This window comes from Acomys russatus, chromosome 23 (genome assembly GCF_903995435.1).
Source record: "Acomys russatus chromosome 23, mAcoRus1.1, whole genome shotgun sequence".
Taxonomy (NCBI): Eukaryota; Metazoa; Chordata; class Mammalia; order Rodentia; family Muridae; genus Acomys; species Acomys russatus.
In genome coordinates this window covers 39,345,148-39,365,986 of record NC_067159.1, presented here as the reverse complement: position 1 = coordinate 39,365,986, position 20,839 = coordinate 39,345,148, and the positions used below count along the sequence as shown (strand labels likewise).

Genomic DNA, 20,839 nt, shown 5'->3' with positions numbered 1-20,839 from the left:
GTCACTACAAGTCATTTTGTGTGTAGCTCTTGTTTTTATTAAGAACTTTCAGCCAGGTGTGCATGCTGGTCATCCTAGTTTGAGGTTATCCTGGGCTCCATAGAGAGAGAGTTCTAGGCCAGTCTGATACATATCATAATGAAATTTTGATGCATATTATATGGACCCACATGTTCACAAACAGATGCAGATACATACGGGGGTGTAGTTATAGCAAACTAAAAACATCTTCATGTTAAAAGTAGTTATTACTATGTAATTAAGGACTTGTAATTCTACATTATTAAACTGAATATTGTGGTGAATGGCACAATGTGGCTGTCACTATGGTTCATATTTAGTTGCTACTTTAAATTTTTTGTCTTGTATTAACACACACTGACAAATAACCCCAGGCATATCACAAAGTTATGTAATGATAATTCTTAAAGTTAATCATTGAAAACTGTGCCTGTCCCTTCCATATCCCAATTTCTTTCTTAATCTAATCAAGTTATGTGTGCTATTTCACAAGTTAATTCAAGTTAATTTACAACGTGTTTTAAAAGTATTTCTGTTAAAAAAAACAACCAGAATGAGTAGTTCTGGTTTGATGGGTATTTCTCTAAAAATGCATTTACTGCATCTCCACATGTTGCATCTGTTTTAAGTCACAACTGGGTAAAATGCTGAAAACAATCCCTACTCCAACAAATGGAAATCCAAGAATATGTTTATAAAAATATAGAATAATAGCCTTAGGAAACATAACCTAAAACATTTGATGTTACTATTGAGTTATCTGCTAATCTTAGATTTAGGCACTCACTAAATTAAACTCATAAAGGTTTATAAAAGTCTACAAAGCTTCTGTATCGTCTCCAAATCTGTGTCTGTGTTCATTTCTGAGACAGACCGGGGATCTCAGTGAGCCCTGTCAGGAACGAGGCTTCAGGTCTTCAGCCAGCACAGAGCGCACAGCTCTCGGGATCTCAAAATGTCAGGACAGTCCGAATGCTGAAATGGAAAACAATAGCTTTCAGTCAGTGTGTGTGTGTGTGTGTGTGTGTGTGTGTGTGAGAGAGAGAGAGAGAGAGAGAGAGAGAGAGAGAGAGAGAGAAAGAGAGAGAGAGAGAGAGAGAGAGAGAGAGAGGAGATGAGAGAGAAGAGAGAAGAGAGAGACGAGAGAGAGAGAGAGAGAGAGAGAAAGAGAGAGAGAGAGAGAGAGAGAGATTGCTTGTGTGTGTGTTATTCAATCAAGAAAAAACTTTTATTTATTATAGAAATTGCCAGGATTAATTCTGTCATAGGAGGGCTCTCTGAATTTGAGGCCCATGCCTTCTGTGCGTTCTGGTAGGGGACCTGACTCTGGATGGGTATGTTTAGCTGCAGCCACTAATAGGAAAACCAACATGAGACTAAGGCCACAGTCCTTTGTCCTTAAAGAAAGACAATCCAGAGGGTGTAGATTTCTTGATGCCCAAGAGATGGTCAAAGGAGGCAAGACCTACTCCCTCTGTGCCCCCAGAGTTTTCTCAGGGGACCCATGGAGAATGAGTGCTGCATTTTTAGTTACTGAATATTAGCTAACTTAAAAAATTAAAGTGGGCTTTTAGTTCAGTAATAAAGCCACTCTAAGACATTGATCCCTGAGGACAGCCTGAAAGCATCTGCTGCCGCTGAAGGATTGGCTAGGGCTGGAAAACAGAAAGCAAGAGGCCCACTAAGTAACTATGTCAGCATGTGCAAAGAGCCATGATCAGACTGAGTCAAGACACTGATCTTGGGCAGGGCAGAGGAGAGACACTGGCAGAGAAGAGGAGGAGGGGCTGCCTGCAGGGCTCAGCAGTGCGTTGGACACACTGGCCAGAAGTCAGAATGAAGACGCAGAATAAATGCCAATCTCTGTTTAAGTGCAGAAATGAATCATCTTGGTGAGGTTGGCATGACTGGAACACTCTAGGGGTCCTAGGCAGGACATCAGGAAAACTGAGGGGCTGACGCTTACAGATGTCATTCGTGAAGCCACTGCATTAGGGAGATGATAGAATAAGATTTCTGAAAGTAGTTTTGTTTGCTTGGGAAACAACTAGCAGTTTTTTTCAAGCCATATTAAAGTATTAGCTTTGCTCATGTGAATAAATGAGTTTTGCCATTTTTCTAGGAGGAAGCCATTCATTGTTCCCACATTTAGAAACTAAAATTTAAACATATGTACACTATGTTATGACTCTGTAGGCTGCACCAGGCATGGAGAGAACATTGAAAAGAAACAGTAGCTCCTATTACTAGCAGGATCCAAACCCACTGCACGCCACAGATTCTCAGTATTTATACAACCAATGAATGTCATCTTTTTTGATCTTGTAGGCAGGTCCAAGATACATTTATAAGGAAAGGGTAGCTGAAATTTGACTTCTTCACATTCCACTTGGTTCTTGCCCAGTGCTCAAAGGGAGAACGACTCTCTTGCCAGGAACACTCACTGTTAACCTGGAGGAGCACTCACTGTTTACCTGGAGCTTGCAGGGCTTTGGGTGCGAAGTCTGGCCTGTGTAGAACACAGTGAGCCCTGGCACCACTCTCATGAGACCAGATATTATTTATTTGTCTTTTGTAACCTTTGTTTCATCAGCTGAATATGGCAAGAAAGAAAACAAGCACAGTTGCAAAAGAGCTCTGCGAACAGTAAAGAAGTTAGTCACGGCGTGGCGTGAGGATTCCAGCAGCTTTATAAGCCTTTTTTTTTTTTTTTTTTAATGGCCAATGAGATCCACCTGGTATGAAAAACTGAAGTCCTGGGGATCTTAAAGAGCTCTGCTAGGGACGGCATTCTAGGAGTAGAAAGAAGTGAGTATCTGTGTTCACGTGGATAGCTTAATAATCCAAAATAATGGAGATAAAGGGGGCATACTTATAAATACCAAACTTTAAAAGGATCCTGTGGAAAAGAGTCAAAAGTCACACATACCTTTGCCCTGAATAGAGCAATTCAAATCCTTCATTGATGTCTTTAAAAGGCAAGGTGTGGGTTATCAACTGGCCCAGGTCAAATTTCTTTTCCAAGAACTCAGTCACCAGTTTGGGTACGTCGTCTCTGCTCTTCCAACCTGTGAGTGAATTCACATTTGTTCTATACACGTCACTAGATGCTCCTCACATCTTACAGAGTTATATCTGTGTCATCTCTCTTAAGCTTTACTGTCATTTAACCCCACCCCACCCCCCGCCCAGGTGAGCTTTTCCCAACATATAAATGAGCTGTATCTCTCCCATCGTAAGAAGCAAAGGCTGACAAAACCCTTCCCCATGCCTGTATCTCTGTGTTGTACAGAACCGCAGATAGAATTGCCTCCCACCCACTGTTTCTGGTTCCGGTACCACTGATTCTCTTGTGAGCTCACTCTACGTAGATTCACACGCCAGCACACTGATGTTTCTCTAGTCAAAGCTACCCCCACCGTCATTTTGACTCAGTGGTCCACTATGACTCCTGAACTAATGTGTACTCTGCGGCGTCTTGGTGGCTGATTTCTCCATCTCTCCCTCTGCTCACTTGCTTCCAGCCATATCATCACCACTAATCTTCTACTTCATCTAGGAGAAGGCCTCTCCTGAATCCTTCACATCCCTCAGCCTTCTAATGCACTCTGGGGTTGGTCCTTAGATCTCTTCTCCTCTTGGTCCGTGTCTCTTAGGGTAATCTCCTCTGTCTTAATGACAGTTAATGAACTCTATTTACAACATTTAAGTCTCTGTCTCTAGTGGGACATTTTCTTCAGCTACAGACTCATAGCTAGCTGCCAACCTGTGGCACATGTTCCTCAAAGCATCGCACAAATTCGGAATGTCTAATAATTTATCCAATATTGGATTTTGTTCTGTAAACATACAACTAAGAGTGTCATTGTCACTATGGGATAAACACAACTGATGGTAGAAAGGACTGTAGCAACAGTTGTAAAGCCATGCAGGTTCCATGTGCCCCTACTATTTGTGATTTCCACCATCCACTAGCCCCCAACCCATTCCTTCTACAGTCTTGGGGATTTGAACTTGGGTCCCCAGACTTGTGCAGCAAGTATGTTGTCCCTGAACCACCTCCCCCAAGCCCTCTGCAAAACTTTCAACATATAATAAATGTGAAATGACTCCTCTTATAGTTAGTTTGTTAATATCAATAGCAATTCTAATGTTATATAATCTCATTAATATTTTTCTTTGCATTTTCCAGCAAATTATATACGTCTCTCATCCAGGAACAATCATCTTTCTCCTTTTCAGACTCTCAGCAGGTACTCAAATGGCTACCCACTCGCACTCTATCAGACAGAGTCTAATATGAGGTGTGCCTTGTGCTGCACGTAGGTAGCAGTGAACGAGACTCTGTAGGAGGGGGTTGAAAGTGTTTCTGTACTACCTGCTGCCGGAGAGTGATTCTGCCGTCATCTTTACTGCTTCTTAGTTGCTCTCCATCTGTTCACTTATTTGGTCTCTGGGCACAGAACGTTTGCCAAGGTCTTTGTGAGCACAGCAGGGTCTCTTCTGTGAGTGTTCTTGTGTGTGTGTGTGTGGAGAGCAATGGGTGCAACCAGAGGAAGTCATCCCAGTAGAGACATATCTGGTGCTTTTATTTAGGCCTTTAGAGACTGATCTAAAGTGTGCTCACTAGAGTTGATCCTGCACCATATAAGGAACAGATAGCTATTTATCTTCTGTGTGGTTGCTACCACAGCTCCATTCCGTTTTTGTTTGTTTGTTTGTTTGTTTTTTGTTTTTTGTTTTTTTTTTTAACTACTCATCATCGAAAGAAGGTGCTTTGAGGGTCAGAAGATGAAAACACAGGTCTCTCGTGCTTGATGGGCAGGAAAGGCAAAGTCACCACCCACTGTCCAGCCACTCTCACCTCCAAAGACGCAGCCTTTCCACGTCCGCCCAGTGAAGAGCAGCATCGGGTCATAGCTGAGCATCTTAGCTGACGGAGGAGCACCCACCACCACACTGGTTCCGTAGTTCATATGGCAAGATGAGAGAGCGTCAACCTGAGATTAAAATGAAGGGGACTGTTGCTTAGGGAGATCATGGGCTCAGAAACGGCCAACAGATGGCCAGCAGTAACCATGACTTCCGACTACAAGATCAAACTAGGCTCCCAGGCTTCAGTATTTACTTGATTTAAAAATTTTCAATGCAGCTTTCTTCCGTAGTACTAAATCTCCTGCAGGCATGTGCCTCTTGAGATATGAAGCAGCCTTTGCTGTGGCCAGTGTGCTGGAGATTCTTAGCACATTCAGTCCGTCTTCCCTGACTAACACAATGGGGGTCCTCATGATGCGTCCACAACATCAACACCTCAGATAAAGCCTCAGGTTATCCGAGCTAAGGGAAACTGAATTGATCAATCAGACCGTTTGAAACTTTTGTCTGAAAATTAAATCAAATACTCAACTATGAGGCAGAAGAGTTCCTTTTCTTGGTGAGCTCTCTGAGGGTAGTCCCACGTCTTTGGTCATTTACTCTCTCACTTATCCACCCTTGTAAATATTCAATAGGCTGCAACAACTGCGGGCTTCAGGTGGCACTACCTCTAAGCACCACCTCAGAATCAGCAACTTCATGATGAATCTGGCTCTTTGCTTTGTAGGAAACTACCTAGAATGCCACAATTGCTAACAGGATAAATTCTAGGTGACACCGGAAAAAAAGGGATGAGACAATAGTGATAAACTGAAGGTCTCTGCTCAGTTACCAAACGCCTCAGCACGAATTTCACCTGTTGTGCAATTATGAGCAAAACTGTTTTTGTCTGGTTTTCTGTGTCTCCATATTCTACTCAAGTCCAGGTGGTTTTTTGTTTTGTTTTGTTTTGTTTTTTTCATTCCAAGAACTCTGTAAAGCCTGGCACTGAGGTGCCACATGGGAGGTGTGACTCAGAGTGAAGTCTGTTTTCTGTGGGGATTAAGAGACATGGCAAAGCAACAAACCGAGCTCAGGTGAAGGACTTGGAGAAGACCGCGTTTAGGAAACCCCCCTTTCCCATGCTCTCTCCAGCCAGAATCCCAAATTCAAGAGATGGGATCACTTCTGCCAAGACCTCCACATACGCAAGAAGACTGTGGGCCACAGGTTGACTCCTTGCCCCCCAAGTACACGAAAATGGCATGGTACAATACTTAACACGATCAGAACAAACTGATCTTTTGGTTGTGACTTTTTAGGAAAAGTTGCTGTATGGTTATCATCCCATTTTTCAGTGCATTTTTGTGCATTGGTCTCTGTGTGGGCATGAGCATGGGTGAGTGCATGCCATGGTGTGTATGTGGAGATCAGAGATAAACTTGTGGGGGCTGGTTCTCTGCTTCTACTCGTGTGAGTCTTGAGAATCAATCTCAGGTCATCAGGCTTGGAGACAGGCACCTTTACTCACTGAGCCATCTCACCAGCCCTGTGGGTTTTTGCCCTGAGCCAAAGATATTTCCATGGTAGATTGTTACCAAGGCAAAATGACTTTTTAGCCTGAATACATCTTGTAGCTTGGGTACTTTGTGACTCCGTGAATCTTGAGCCTTACCATGGTTTCAAGACGCCCAATAACTTCAAAGGTATAGTGTACAGTGTTGTCTGTCATGTCTGCTAGCACCTCACTGATGGGCTTGGTGGAGTCCTTGGGGCTGATACACTCTGTGGCACCTACATCCAAGGCCTTCTGGAATTTGTCTTTGTTGATGTCAATTCCGATGATCCTGGAGGCACCAGCTGCCTTACAGCCCATGATTACTGACAGGCCAACTCCTCCCAGGCCAAACACAACACAAGTGGAGCCAGGGGTGACCTGTAGAGAGAAAAGTCCCTCTCACTGTTAACAGTTAAACCTGCAAAGTATCTCAGTGTCCTCCGGAATATAGAATTCTGAGAATTGCCATGACTTGGGCCAGGATGCCAGATGACTTGTTCAGATGACAATGACAAAGAAAGTACTAGAAGTAGAACAATGTCTGAAAAACAGAAGTGTCTGCCAAAGCAAAACATTCTTTGCCAGATTAACAAATGTCCTTCCTAAAGGCTTACCCATAGGCCAGCAGCCTTTATAGCCTGTTTGGCCCTACCCACAACCCCCTCTACTCTCACAGGAGGGTTAGACAAACACTGAGACCTCTCTTGTCTTTCCACAAAGCCTTGCTGATTTGTTTCAGGTCTGGTCTGACTGACAGCCTCAGTCTGAATAACCTTGACTCTGAGTCATTTGGAAATATATTGTCTCCCCCCCCCCTTCAGCCAAGTCCAACCTCCATGTCACATGAAATTCAAGGAAGAAACCCTACTTAAATCAACTTTGGGACTTTTACCCGGTACTGTGCTAGATTAAAGAAGGCGTCAGCCCATAGTCACTTTCCTGCTAGAAGAATAACAGCAACTGAATCCAAACGATCGTTTAAAAACTCACTAGTGCTTTTGTGTTTCACAGCAGCTGTTCTGGTCTCCCCTGTACCCTCCAACCCATGTATTGAAAAGTTAACCTTCCTTTCGCACCTCAACATCTGTTTTATTTGGAAAGAGTCTTTGCAGAGGTCACTGAGTTACAATGACGTCATTAGGGAAAGGTTTGCTGGTGGTGTGGATGTAGTTACAGCTGGCTTTCCTGGCCTTCTGTGCTGGGGACTTTGTGCCCATGTGACTGACCATGTAAGAGGCTGTGAAACCTGTGTGGCCTAATAGTGAGTGGGTAGGTCCTTGAAGGTGCTGGCCTCAGCAAAGGTTACTTCTTGGGCGGCGGTCTAGGTTAATTTCTGGGGCGGCGGTCTAGGTTAATTTCCCAGAGAGTGGAGTGTGGTTAGATGAGTCCCATGCAGCACGTGGCCTCTGTTGTACACTGCTGTCTCCTGTGCTGGTTTTCTATGCTGTGAGGAAGCCACTGGGGTCTCTAGCCAAAGTCCGAACAGATGGAACCACGTGACCCGGAAGTTTCTGCCTTCAAAACTGGGAGCCAAATAAACTTGTTTTCTTTATACATATCCATGTTCAGGTATGTTCTTATAGAAACATAAAACTATCCAGAACATCCCTAATCCAATGCGACTGGTGTTCTTATGAAACAAAATGAAATTGAAATATAAAAGACACAGTAGGGGAAATGATGTGAAAAGACTAGGATGCTGACAGCCGTGGGTGTGGCAGGAAGAGAGTCCTGAGGCAGGCCCTCCCCAGCAGCCCTCTGAAGAAACCAACCCTGCCAGCATTTTGATTTTGTACTTCTTGTCTCCAGGACTCTGTGACAATAAATGTTTAGTTTTTTTAAGCCACCCAGTCTGCAGCACTTTGCTCAGTCTTTTCCGCCAACTAACATACCAGCACTAATATATGTTTGGTAGGAAAAGAGAGATTCAGTCTAGGAATGAATTGAAACTTGAGTGACTGAACCCAAGGAAGATGTGGCAGAAACAGAAAGTAAATCTAGGAACTGTAGCTTCATGTATGTAGAAATACAATTTCTACTTTGATTGCCTCCCCACCCCCTTTTTTTTTCCAGCTCATCTGGCAGCGTGTGTTTTCAAAATGTGTCCTTTCCAATTTGATTTAGGGTTCTATGAAAATCACCTTCTCAGAGGCTGCCAGGCATCTCAGGCAAAGCTACGCTACAAGGCCCCAATTCTTACCTTGGCAGTTTTAACAGCTGCCCCATAGCCAGTGGAAAACCCACAGCCAATTAGGCAGGCTTTCTCGGGAGGAGCCACAGTATCGATCTTAGCTACAGACGACTCATCCAGCACCGTGTACTCGGTGAAGGTGCTGGTGTTCATGAAGTGCTGGACCGGTTTGCCCTTGCATGTGAATCTGGTAGTGCCGTCGGTCAGAACTCCACGGCCTGTCAGACTGTTTGATACATCAAATGCACACATCACTTAATTCAATCCAGAAACTATAGTGGGGAACTCCAATGACAGGGGTGAAAAAAAAAATGACACCTACTCGCTCCTAACGCAGAGATTGCCCTCTGGGTTACAGCAGGCGTTGCATTCTCTACACTGTGGTAGAAAGAGGGGGATGACTTTGTCACCTAGAAAGAAAATAATATCACGTAAGATGTCATTCATTTGCTTTAGGATATGAAGTAAGAGGGCTTGACGGCTCATGCGTGCAATTCTAGCACAGTGGAGACTAATACAGAAAGATGGCCAGCCTAGCCTGGGCTACATAGTGAATTTCAGGCTAGCCTTGGAAACATCAAGACTGTTACCTTAAGGACCATAATTAATTGCATTGAATTAGCTGACAGATGAAACAGGTATGAACTGAACTATATTATACACAAAAGTGTTGTTAAAGTAGTCTAATACAAAGTAGTGTGGTAAGACTGAGATTTCACAAGTTGACTTTACTCAGTCCAATCCGCTCTCCTCGTGTCTCCTTACGCTGGCTTGAGCCTCTTTGCTAACTCCTCAGGTATAATGTGCTGTTTCCTTCAATAGCATAAGCAAGGCCTCCATACCTGGTCTCACCGTAGTGACCCCTTCTCCAACACTCTCTACGACCCCCACTGCTTCATGTCCCACAATCACTGGGAACTTAGACACCATTGCTCCTTTGATCACATGGTCATCTGTGCGACAGATTCCAGTGGCCAAAATCTGTGTTTAGAACAAACAAACAACAAGCAACATTGCATAACCAGCAAACGGGTCCCTTTACAGTGGGATGCTCTTTAACTTGCTTTCGAACTCTGCATCATTTTCTCACACGGTGATGCTAAGAAGGCCGAATAGCTGAATCAAGCATCGGTCCATTGCTTCAGGGACTTACAGCATTGCTGCCTCCCTTCCTGCCTGGATCTTGATGCCTTCTTTTTTACAGGGAAGAGGTTTCAGAAAGGCCCACTAAACAGGAGCATCTAAGCCAAAGATGAAGGGCTTTTCATCTCTATGTTGGGGTCAGGGTGGGGCACTGCAGGAAGCTATTGCTTCTCCAGCACAGCTGAGTTCCTAGTGAGAGTCTTCTAGGTGGTCCTGGTGGCACAGACCTGTAATACCATGTATTTGGGAAACAGAGGCAAGAGCATCACCAAGTTCATGGCCTACCCATGCTACAAAGTGAATTCAAGGTCAGCCTATGTGACTTAGTAAGATTGATCCCAAGCAAGAGGTGAAAACATAGCTAGAGATACAGTTCCTTGGGAGAGAACTTGCCTGGTGTACATGATACCCAAGATCTGCTCCCTGTGCTACATACATACATACATACGTACATACTACATGCATACATATGTACATACACACATCTTTCAATACATTGTGACTTCCAGAAGATTTTAAGACAATACTTGGTAATGACTATTGATCATTTTCTATCAAACACTATATCACTAAAAATTCAACAAATGTTCTCTTTAATAAGCTAGATTGGCATTGCTAATTGGTGGATTTCACAGCCAGCAGGACCACTTCTCTAACAGTACTCATGAATCAGTGGGACAATTAGTTAGGAAAAATATTTTTAAGAGGCCAACCTTTGGCCTGGAGAGATGGCTCAGCAGTCACTTAAGAGCACTGGCTGCTGTTCCAGAGGACCCAGGTTTGATTCCCAGGACCCCCGTGGTACCTCACAACTGCATCTCTGTAACTCCAGTTCCAGGGCAGCCGACGCCCACTTCTGGCCCCCTCCAGCACCAAGCACACATGTGGTATACAGATAAATGTGCAGACAAAACACCCACACACATACAACTTTAAAAGAAGGGCATACTCCCAACAATGGCGCTCTCAATGTAAATAAGCTCGCCTTCCAGGCTGATGTGAAGAAGCCCCTTCTTACCTTAACACGAACTTCCTTCGCCTTTGGTGGGGCCACTTCTATCTCCTCAATGGAGAAAGGCTGGTTCATTCCCCATAGTACAGCTGCTTTACACTTAATAACCTAAGAAATCAAGCATCATTATTGGTGCTGGTCCTCCACGCAGACTTCCTGAATCATCAAAGTATTCACAGAAGGTCACATCTAATGATCTGATTTTCTAAGAATGTTTTCCTTCAGTGTCAGGGTGTGAAGCCTTACAGACCATCTGGGGCGGATCTCTGTCTGACGTGATGGCGTGAGAAAAGTAGGCGAGAGACATGGAATGACAGGCCCATGACCACACAGCACATGAGGTGAGGCCTGGGATTCATACAAGAGTCCAGTAAAGTATTGGTACGATTTCAAATGGGATGCGAAAGTGCAGCTGTCACCTGCGTACTGCTTAGTAACAAGGACAAGTCTGTACCACGGAAAGCAGTTGATTTGTCTGTGAGATTTTAACCCCATGCTTAATTATATCCACAACCACGCAGCAATGGCGAAGCAGTGAGACAGCTTGTGGTAAGACATCATAAAGCATGTCAAACGTGACTGTGTTTCTGGAAAGTGACCTGTGTCTTTGCATCTCTGAATCTCTGCATTGGTTTTTGTTTTTGTTTTGTATTTTGTTTTGTTTTGGGTTTTTTTTTTTTTTTTTCACTTATCCCAAGCCAAGGCTTCTTTCCCTGTATAAGTAGTGCATACCCAACAATTGGCTGTCAGGCACTTAAGTGGCTTTGCTAGAGCTACTCAGCTAACTGGTTTTAGTAAGATTATCAAATTTGAAAGAGAGAGGCAGAGACAGACATAGAGAGAGACACAGAGAGAAACAGAGACAGACAGAGACAGACACACAAAGAGAGACAGAAAGAATATGCCTGTAAATTTGCTTCTCACTTCCACATGTGAGCCATAAAAAATGCACATGCATGAGTAAGTACACACACACACACACACACACACACACACACACACACACACACACATACACGGGAAGGAGGGAGAGAAAGCAAGTACATACACACAGATAAAATAATACAAAATATAAAATACTAATTTTTTCTGATTTATAACAGGCTACCCCTCAGCTTATTGGCCAGCTCATGCAAGCCTCTTGGTGACTCCATACCTGTCACAGAGATGAAATGTTGGAAACATGTTAGAGACAAATGATCAACAGAAAGTCACTCATGTATTGATTTAACCTGTACCCTGTCTTGCTAAGTTTCTCCTTCTCCTTCTTCTTCTTCTTCTTCTTCTTCTTCTTCTTCTTCTTCTTCTTCTTCTTCTTCTTCTCCTTCTCTTTCTCCTTCTCCTTCTCCTTCTCCTTCTCCTCCTTCTCCTTCTCCTTCTCCTCCTCTTCCTCCTTCTTCTCTTTTTGGTTTTTGAGACAGGGTTTTTCTGTGTAGCCTTAACTGTCCTGGACTTACTCTGTAAACCAGCCTGGCCTTGAACTCACAGCAATCTGACTGCCTTTGCCTCCTGCATACCACAGGCATGTAATGCCATGCCCAGTTTAAGGAAAGTATTTTCAGTCATGGTATAATCTGGCCAACACTGAACTAGAACCCTCAGCACATTAATGGCAGTGCCAGAGAGCATGTGGTAACTTTTATATCTAATAATGATATAAACATGTCATAAAGGGAACAATAGCTCATCAGAGATGATCCCCCACTGTCTCATTCTGAAGCTCAGGCCTCAGGCTGGCCCCAAATATAATCATCCTTCTGCCTCAGCCTCTGGAGTGCTGAGAATATGTGCATGTGTGATGCTCTGAAAGTGTTGTCTGCTGAGAGGCAGCAGCTTTTCCAAGTAGAACACAGAGAAGCTCTTGAGAGGATACTTAAAGGAAGATGGTAAAAGTCACTTTCTGTCTGACATGCAAAAAGTTTAATCAAAAGTATCATGACTTCCATCACTGCTCTGCCAATTTCACTGTTCCTCTGCCCCAGAGATGTACATAGAGAACTTAAACAGAAAAATACAAGTTAAAGTATTGTGGGATGTTCCTTTTTGGTCTTAAGAGAGTAAAAATAGCAATCTATACTTCTCTATTCATCAAGTTGATAATGAATTTTCACTTAACAAGAATAGTCAGGTTTGTCTATGCAGTAAAATGGGCAATCCTATTCAGGTTTGCCTCTTCGAAGGGCAACTTGCTCAGTACATCAGACACAGAGGCATGTGTTGACATTTTCACCCCACAGTTCCATCTTTAGAATCAGCCTTAAGGGATAACAAAGTGTAGGAAAAAACTTAATATGCTTTAGAGGTCATTTCCAGAAACCAGTGTAAGATCCTGGAAACTGCTTACTAAGATGGAAAAATAGGTTAAGATATTTATATCTTATAGGAGTACAGCACATAAAATATTGTTGGAGCATGCATAGAGGAAATAACCCAGGCAAAAACAAAATCACTGGTAGCTCAAGAATATGAGGACATGCTTGATTTCCCCCACGCACTCTGCTTATCCAAATTCTCTAGACTAGGCACGGTAACAGATCCTGGTCTCCCCTAAATTTCTGTGTTGAAGCCCTGATGCTCAGTGCCCGGAGTCTGATGTACAGTGCTTGGGGACAAACTCTTTCCCAGTGCAATCAAGTTACAGTGTGGTCACTGAAGCTAATCCAGTGACACAGCAAGACCCTAGAGACAGAAAGAAGAGTACTCCCAAGCAAACCAGTCTTGTCGACACTGTTCTCTGGATCCTAGCTTCCAGGTGTATGAGGAAGTAAATCTCTGTTGTTTAAGCCTCACAGGCCCTGGGACTTTGTTAGTGGCCAACTAATATGATTGTCTTTTATTTTTTAATGAAATAACAAAAAATTAACCGGAGGGAGTACTGATATAAAGGGAAGCTCTCTTTTTGAGATGCATGGAAACACTAGAACAGTTTTGTGGCGCACATAGCCCCTGTGAGTTACCCTACTATATGACATCGCCAAATCAAGATTCTAAATCTGCCATGCTATTTGTCATGTTTGCTGCACTCCTAATTGTAGTCAGGATGTGCTGCCTGGAGGCCCTAAGTTCTCCATCGCTGGGAATGCTCTGACAGTGGCTGGACATCCCCATGACAGAGGCCACAGAGCTGGTTGTGTGGAGTTGAAAATATTTTAAGATTCATTTAAGCTATGTTTCATTTCTTCCTATGGGAAAAGTTATTAACTTCCACCATGCAAAATTAATTCTCCTGGCTATCCGCTTTTACTGGATTCTAACTTGCCCTTAGATGTTTTCATTCTAGCTCTCCTCAGTTCTGGGAGAAAAGTTATTTTAGGGTCTACAATTCTAGTGCATCCTCTCTTGTGTTACCCAGACTGTAAACATCATTTTTTATCTTCTTAAAATTCTAATGTAGACTAAATGCAAAGCTGTTTAAAAGTAATACAGATGAAAGCACCCAACGTCTCACGCAGTTATGTACCCATTTAAAGCAGAAACCCAACTACCCCTCTCTGCAAGTGGGGAAGGAAGGCAGCCTCATATTTTGAGCTACTGTCACTGTGCTGACTCTGTTAGCTTCTGAAGAGATAAACAGGCTCGATCCACAACATAGTCCTAGTTTCTGAGAGTGTTTACACTTATACTCTGATATAAAATATGTCTTCAGAAACTTGGAGAGTGTGATTCCTTTGCTGTTGACTTTGCAGTTCCCGAGTTAGCATTTTCCATCCTCATCAGCAGGCCACACTTCCCCCAACAGCTGCCCAGGAGATCCTGGACCCATTAGACTCCAGACATGAATCGAGTACATACCACTGACACATTGAAGTCCCCTATGGAAACAGTTTGCTAGCCAGGGCAAATGACCAGCTGGCCGGAAATTAAATTAAGAAGAATGTCCATATAAAACACACTTCTCTATTTTCCTTCAGGGCTTTCTGGAAGAACCTTCAGCACGTGGTTTTTCAATCGTTTCTGAAGCAACGTATCCCACATTTCCCTGACGCGTGCCAGCACAACAGCCTCACCTTCCTCAGCAAAGCATTTAGTTACTCTACTGGACTCAGAGCTCTCAGAAGCAACCCCCATTGTTAGCTTAAGAGGCCAAGCAAGCCAGAATGTTCCCCTTACTTTTCCAGCAGTGCCCATCCTGGCTCTCCTGGGTGTGTAGTCTGCAAACAGGAACGTTTCTGACTGATGCTCAGTTCACTGTGCTACGAACACTAGCATCTTCTGCCTTTAATAAATAGCATGACTTGAAAGTACTGCCTGCCTTCAGCAACATGACTCATAGCCTTAAAACTTTCCCAACCCAAGAAGCTCCACCCTCCTGCAAGTCAAGTGGTGAAAAGCAAAGCACTAGCTGCTGTGATTAAACAAGAATAAGAATCTTACAAACTTTGGATTACTAACTCTCCTATGAAGGGCCAGACGCCACTCTTCCCTATTTTATTTTGGAGAATGTAAGAACAGGTTAGATTAGTTCAGCTCAGTACAATTGGTAATGAATGCATCACGTGCTTCTAAGTGCGCGCTATTCTGCAGGGCAGCTGATCTTAGAGATGCATTTACGCACTTGTATTTGCACTCTATTTGCACTCTTATATAACTTGCAGAAAATGTGGTTAAACATAAATGAGGGTTAGGGGTATGGCTCCAGGGTAGGGCACGTGGCTTGCCCTGGGCTCAGTCTTTAGCAACACACACACACACACACACACACACACACACACACACACACACAATTATATATGTATATATGCATGCATGAATGCATGTATGTTTGTATGTATGTAATAGACGCAAAGAACTCTGTAAAAACAGTAAAGGTGGGGGTTGAGAAGAAGCAGTGAGTGTGTGAAGTACGGATGAGGATGTCTATACTCTAAGGTGTCCTGGAGGTAGGAAATTAACAACACTTGTCCCTGCACTTGAGCATCTGCCATCTGGCTCTAGATTACGCTATCTGCTGACACACATCTGTATCCAGGAATTAGAATCCTGCTATCACAGAGGCTTTTGCGTTCCCGGAAGGTATTACTTGGGCAAGCATTTATCTGGTTCACTATTTCACTGGTCTCTAGAATGCAGCAGTACCAGACCCTCCCAAATCTACATTCTCTTTGAGAGAGAGTGTCCACGGTGTTTCTTATTTGATGGTGGTTAGTTGTCACATTGACACACTACTGCCTTTGGCAAATTCTCCAATACGCTAATAAGATGTCACTCCTGTGGGGTGACACAGTGACACAGACTTCCTGTCTTTAGACAAAACTCTTCAGTTCTGAAATACAGAATAAGGACTCTTACTAACCCAGAAGACATTTGCTGGAGTGTGTTGTTCAGATCCTTATGTATCAACAAAACCCTCTGAAAAATGGGAAACATGACCACAAACCTCCCAATGCAATGCAATGGGCACTGTAAGTCTTATTTAACACATTTATATCTGATTCAGAAGTGGTCATTATAATTAGTAATTCTAGTGCATTGGCTAAATAAAATCCAGCAGTTAAAAGCATTGCTAATGGGCCAGGCTTGTGTGCAAGCACCACTGTTTTCTCAGCAGTGGTGGAGAATCCCCTTCCTATGTTGTAGGCTCAGCGGGGAAGAGTTAGGCAGGTATGGACAGTGACAGACGTTCTGAGTTTTACCTGCCAAACAAAGAGCAAGCCCCAGCCTAGCAACAAAAGCTTATTCACTTTTGAACAAAGGAAAAAGAGTGCTAACATGGGTGGTGCTGGCCCAAAGGCAAAATTTCTCAGCTTATTAACTCCTTAAGGGTTTTGCAAAACCTCATAACATATTAAACATAAAGTAAAATATTCTCAAGTTAAGGTATCAGATGATGCTTACTAGCTAAATAGGTCTTTATGTTCCCGCTCCATTTCTCTCTGAATTGACTGGCTAAAAAAAAAATAATGTCAAAAGCTGAAAGTTGCAAAGTACCCAATAAAAATCCTTATGCTGGGAAGGCGGGGTGGGGGATGGAATCCAGGAAGAGTTAAAGGGAAGGAATAGGGGAAGCGATACGATCAAAGTACATCATATTGTATGCATGCGCAAAATTCTCACAGAATAAATAAAGATGTTATATCAAAAATTACAATTAAGATACGTGGCTTGAAGTGTGCAGGGTAAGACATCAAGTTAGATGAGTCCTCCATGCCCTGCAACGAGTGAGAAAAGTCCAGTAGCAAAGGGTAGGATGTATTGTAAGCAGAGAGAGAACAGAGAGCACTGGCTAACACAAAGGAGGCAACAGGAAAGCCAAAAAGGAGGGGAAAACAACAGAACACACTGAAAAGGAATGGGCAGCACATAGCTAAAATGTAGCTCTCCGATGTGGGTCCCCTAACAATGGGAGCAGGGGCTGTCTCTGGCTTTCTTGTCTGCCATTGGATCCCTTTCCCCTAGCTGGGAAGGCTCCTGGGAGGATATGAGAGGGACTCTAGCAGAGACTCCTAGTATCAGGGGCCATAGAGACTAAAGAGGACACTTTCTAGAAAAGTCTTCTAGTAGAGGGAGGGGAACACCAACCCACCTACAAAAACTTATACCTAAAATTCACCCTGCCTACAAGCTATGCAGAGACAAAGAAAGAACAGAGAGAGCAGAGATGGAGGTCAAGTCCAGCCAATGCCCTGCCCACCCCACGGGAGAGAACCAACCCCTGGACCATTAAGAATACTCTGCTCTGCTTGCAGACAGGAGTCAGTCTAGCAGAGTTGTCCTCTGAGAGGCTCCACCCAGCAGCTACTCAAAACGTTGGGCAAGAGTAGGGAGACTTTTGGAAAAGAGGAGGGAAGGAAAAAAGGACCTGGGGAAGACAGAACCTTCACAAGAAGACCAACAGAGCCAACTAACCAGGGCCCAGAGGGGCCTGCTGAGACTGAAGCACCAACCAAGGTTTTTGCATGGACTGCACCTAGTCCCCTACATAGATGTAGCTAATGAAAAGCTCAGGGTTCATGTGGGCCCCTGGGAAGGGGAGCGGGGCTCTCTCTGACATGGACTCTATTGCCAGCTTTTCAATCACTTCCCCTGGCAGGTCTGTCTTGCCAGGCCACAGGAGAAGAGGACATGCTCAGTCCTGATGTGACTTATAAGCTGGGGTGGATCAGAAGGGGCTTCCCTCTTCTGAGGAATAGGAGAGAGGCATGTGAGAGAGGGAGGGAGGGTGGGAGGGACTGGGAGGGGAGGAGAGATGGGGCTACAAGCAGGATATAAAGTGAATTTTTAAAAAGTTTCAGTATATGCAAATTAGTTAGCCTAACAGTGCATAAGTAGGTTCAGGGCAGAAATCACATGACCATTTTAGTAGATGGAGTGTGTGCCATCCCAAAGTTAAGGAGAGTCTGTCTTGGAAAGGGCTTATCTTGAAGGTACCACACAACTCAGGTTGCTGGGGACTTGGAAGGACTCTGAGAAGTGTGCTGCAAGAGTGAAGGTTTGGGACTCAATTTAGCTGGCTCAGGGCCTGTCTTCTCACTTGTGTGACCTCATCAGGCACCTGTGCAAGTGGGAGAGACACTAACTACAGTGCCCGTGTGGTGAGGACCATGCGACTCCTAGCAAACTGCTCCATTCACAACAAGAAGCAAATGCTGGCACTAGCTTGAGTCCACCCGTATGGATTACTATTCTGAGTTATTGCTTTACTTTTTAAAACGCTTGAGCTATAACCACTTAAGAGAAAATGTCCTCACATGGCTTAGCTGTGAAGCGCTAGAAGCCTCCAGAATTTTCCAAGTTTGGGCACTGAGAGTCCTCTGACAGAACTGCTACTGAAACTCAGAAATGATTCTTCTGTGAGTCCATCACCCATCAGACGGTCCAGCAGCAGGGAGTCCCTGAACGCGGAATTTTCAGCACCCTGACCCGGAGAGGCCCAGGCTTATGGAAACCCACTGGCTGCCATTATTTTCAAGCTGCCTTGCCTAGAGTGTGAGTGAATGAGACCCACTGGGTGGTGTTAGCATGAGGGACATTAGCTCGTGTCTCTCAGAACACCGGTCCTTTTATTTTCCATTAATTCATCCAGGACTCTGACCACCCTGTTCCACAAGGATGGCAGGAACAGAGAGGCGCCTTTGAACTCGGAAGAGCTAGCTAACACATCGGCTACGGTGGTAGCCAGTACTGCTTAAGGGGACACACAAGAAGAAGCATTTCCATTTGCGGTTTCTTAGGAGGTGTCTGTGAGACGGAGGTGTAGGGGCACTCGCCAAGTGAAAATGGAAATGCTAATAACCCTGTCTCTAAGGTTACAAAGGGGCAAAGCCATCGCACGAACACAGAGATCGAATTCAATTCTTCTCAGCAGAAAGAGCCCGTGGAACATAATTACTGAAGGGCTCGGAAATGCTTAGTCACCCAGCATCGCAGTAAACATTGCTGAATTGTGATCCACCTTATCAAACCCCGCGCCTTCAGGGTGGGGTCTCATTGTAGCCTTTGTTTCTCACATTTTCTGAGTCCCACACTGAGGGCTTAAAGCTGAAAGCAACCGGTTGCAAGCTGAAACTCATCCTTTCGTACCTTTTCCGACTATGCCAGGCCGTGTGGGGATGAGGCGTGCCAGAGGCAGGGCAGGGCAAAGCCTGAAGCTCTGCCCTGATGTGGGAGGCTAATCCTCCGCTAGGCACCCGACGCCAGCTCCCAGGGCTGCCATGGAGACTGTGCTTGGCAGCTTCGGCACATTTGCTTTTGCACGCACATCCCGCTCAAGAAAATAATCCAAGGAAGATTTGCCTTTCAAAGAGAGACAGGGATGTCACATGTGCTTTGAATAAACTCTTGGCTTGCCCAGTTCACCAGCTGACTGCTGATTGATGGAAATTTCAATTTGAGGAGATCAAGAACTGTGGAGAAAAATCAACCCAAGTTGTTTTTTTCTTCTGGTCTTCTCTCTCTTTAAACACACACACACACACACACACACACACACACACACACACGTGCGCGCGCGCACGCGTCACGCTTGGTAGTGGTAAATGGTTCCATGTGTCTGGCTAGAACATGTTGCAAATGGCTCCTAGTTATTAAGGCCTAACAGCTAATTTTAAAGACTGGGCCTGGACGCTGCTCCTTGTAGAGAGAAACAGGTGTCAGTGCACCTGAGCAGCTAGGAAGGAAGCTACCTAAAATCCAAGGATGTGAGACATGCATGGCCTTGGAAGAAGGGAGGTGGTGGTCCTGGTTAGCATGCATCCTACTGGGAAGTCAACTGCATGGCCTGTTCTCTCTTTACATGTCTATCCAGTGTTCTCCTTATGGCTTGTCTCAATAAAACACTGAGTAGGAGCCCAGAATGCTAGCAGAAATGTCTGCAGACCCCAGCTTCTTGTGGAAGTCCAAGGCCTGCATAGAAATACTGTGGGCTGCGATCGTATGGTAGGCAGTGAGCAGGGCCGGGGAAGCAGTCAGTGCCCTGCCTTTGGTACGTGGTAAGCCATTAAAAGGACAGAAACATTTACAAGTGACAGCACAACACAAAGTTCGGCACTTAGGGGGACACATGGACTGATCACTGGAAATGCAGCCGATAGCAAGGACTGCTCACATGTAGCCTTAAGTCTACAGAAGGCACCTCAACTGCTTTCACTGACACCAGCGCCGCCATTTTTGGCCGCTTGCAGATGTCAATGAAGCCTGACATATCCCAGAAGATAAGGTAGAGGTTCCCTAGGGGCCCAACTCTTCAAAAACAATCATACCTGCTTATCAAAAGCCAGCTTCAACAGGCCAGGGGGGGAGACTGGGAAGGTGTGTACAGAGTAGGTGATTAGTGATTCCGCAGGCTTTTTGCTGAGGGCATAAAACTTAATTTCTGGGGCTGGTGTTCTCTGTGACCAGCAAGAGACTCTGAACTCTTTGAGGTTTATTTTTTTTGTTTTGTTTTTGTTTTTAAACTCTTTTGGTGCCAGGGCTGATTGTTCTTAGCAAGAATGAAAGAAAAGAAAAGAAAAGAAAAAAAGAAAGAAAGAAAGAGGGAAAGAAAATCACACACACACACACACACACACACGGGGGGGGGGGGGATACATGGGGGGGGGGGGGGGGAGTGGGTGGGAGACTT

General features: G+C 44.4%; 1 protein-coding gene across 1 annotated transcript; it reads right to left on the bottom strand.

Moving 5' to 3' along the window:
- Positions 1 to 948: 948 nt before the first annotated feature.
- On the bottom strand, positions 949 to 15,008 carry Adh7 (alcohol dehydrogenase 7 (class IV), mu or sigma polypeptide). Its single transcript, XM_051165867.1, has 9 exons — positions 14,890 to 15,008; positions 10,786 to 10,887; positions 9,467 to 9,605; positions 8,947 to 9,034; positions 8,634 to 8,850; positions 6,551 to 6,811; positions 4,886 to 5,021; positions 2,951 to 3,089; positions 949 to 996 (listed from the first exon to the last, which is right to left on the bottom strand). Exons 1-9 carry the CDS (start codon positions 14,905 to 14,907, stop codon positions 972 to 974), a joined length of 1,125 nt encoding a protein of 374 aa, XP_051021824.1. The 5' UTR covers positions 14,908 to 15,008; the 3' UTR covers positions 949 to 971.
- Positions 15,009 to 20,839: the final 5,831 nt, after the last annotated feature.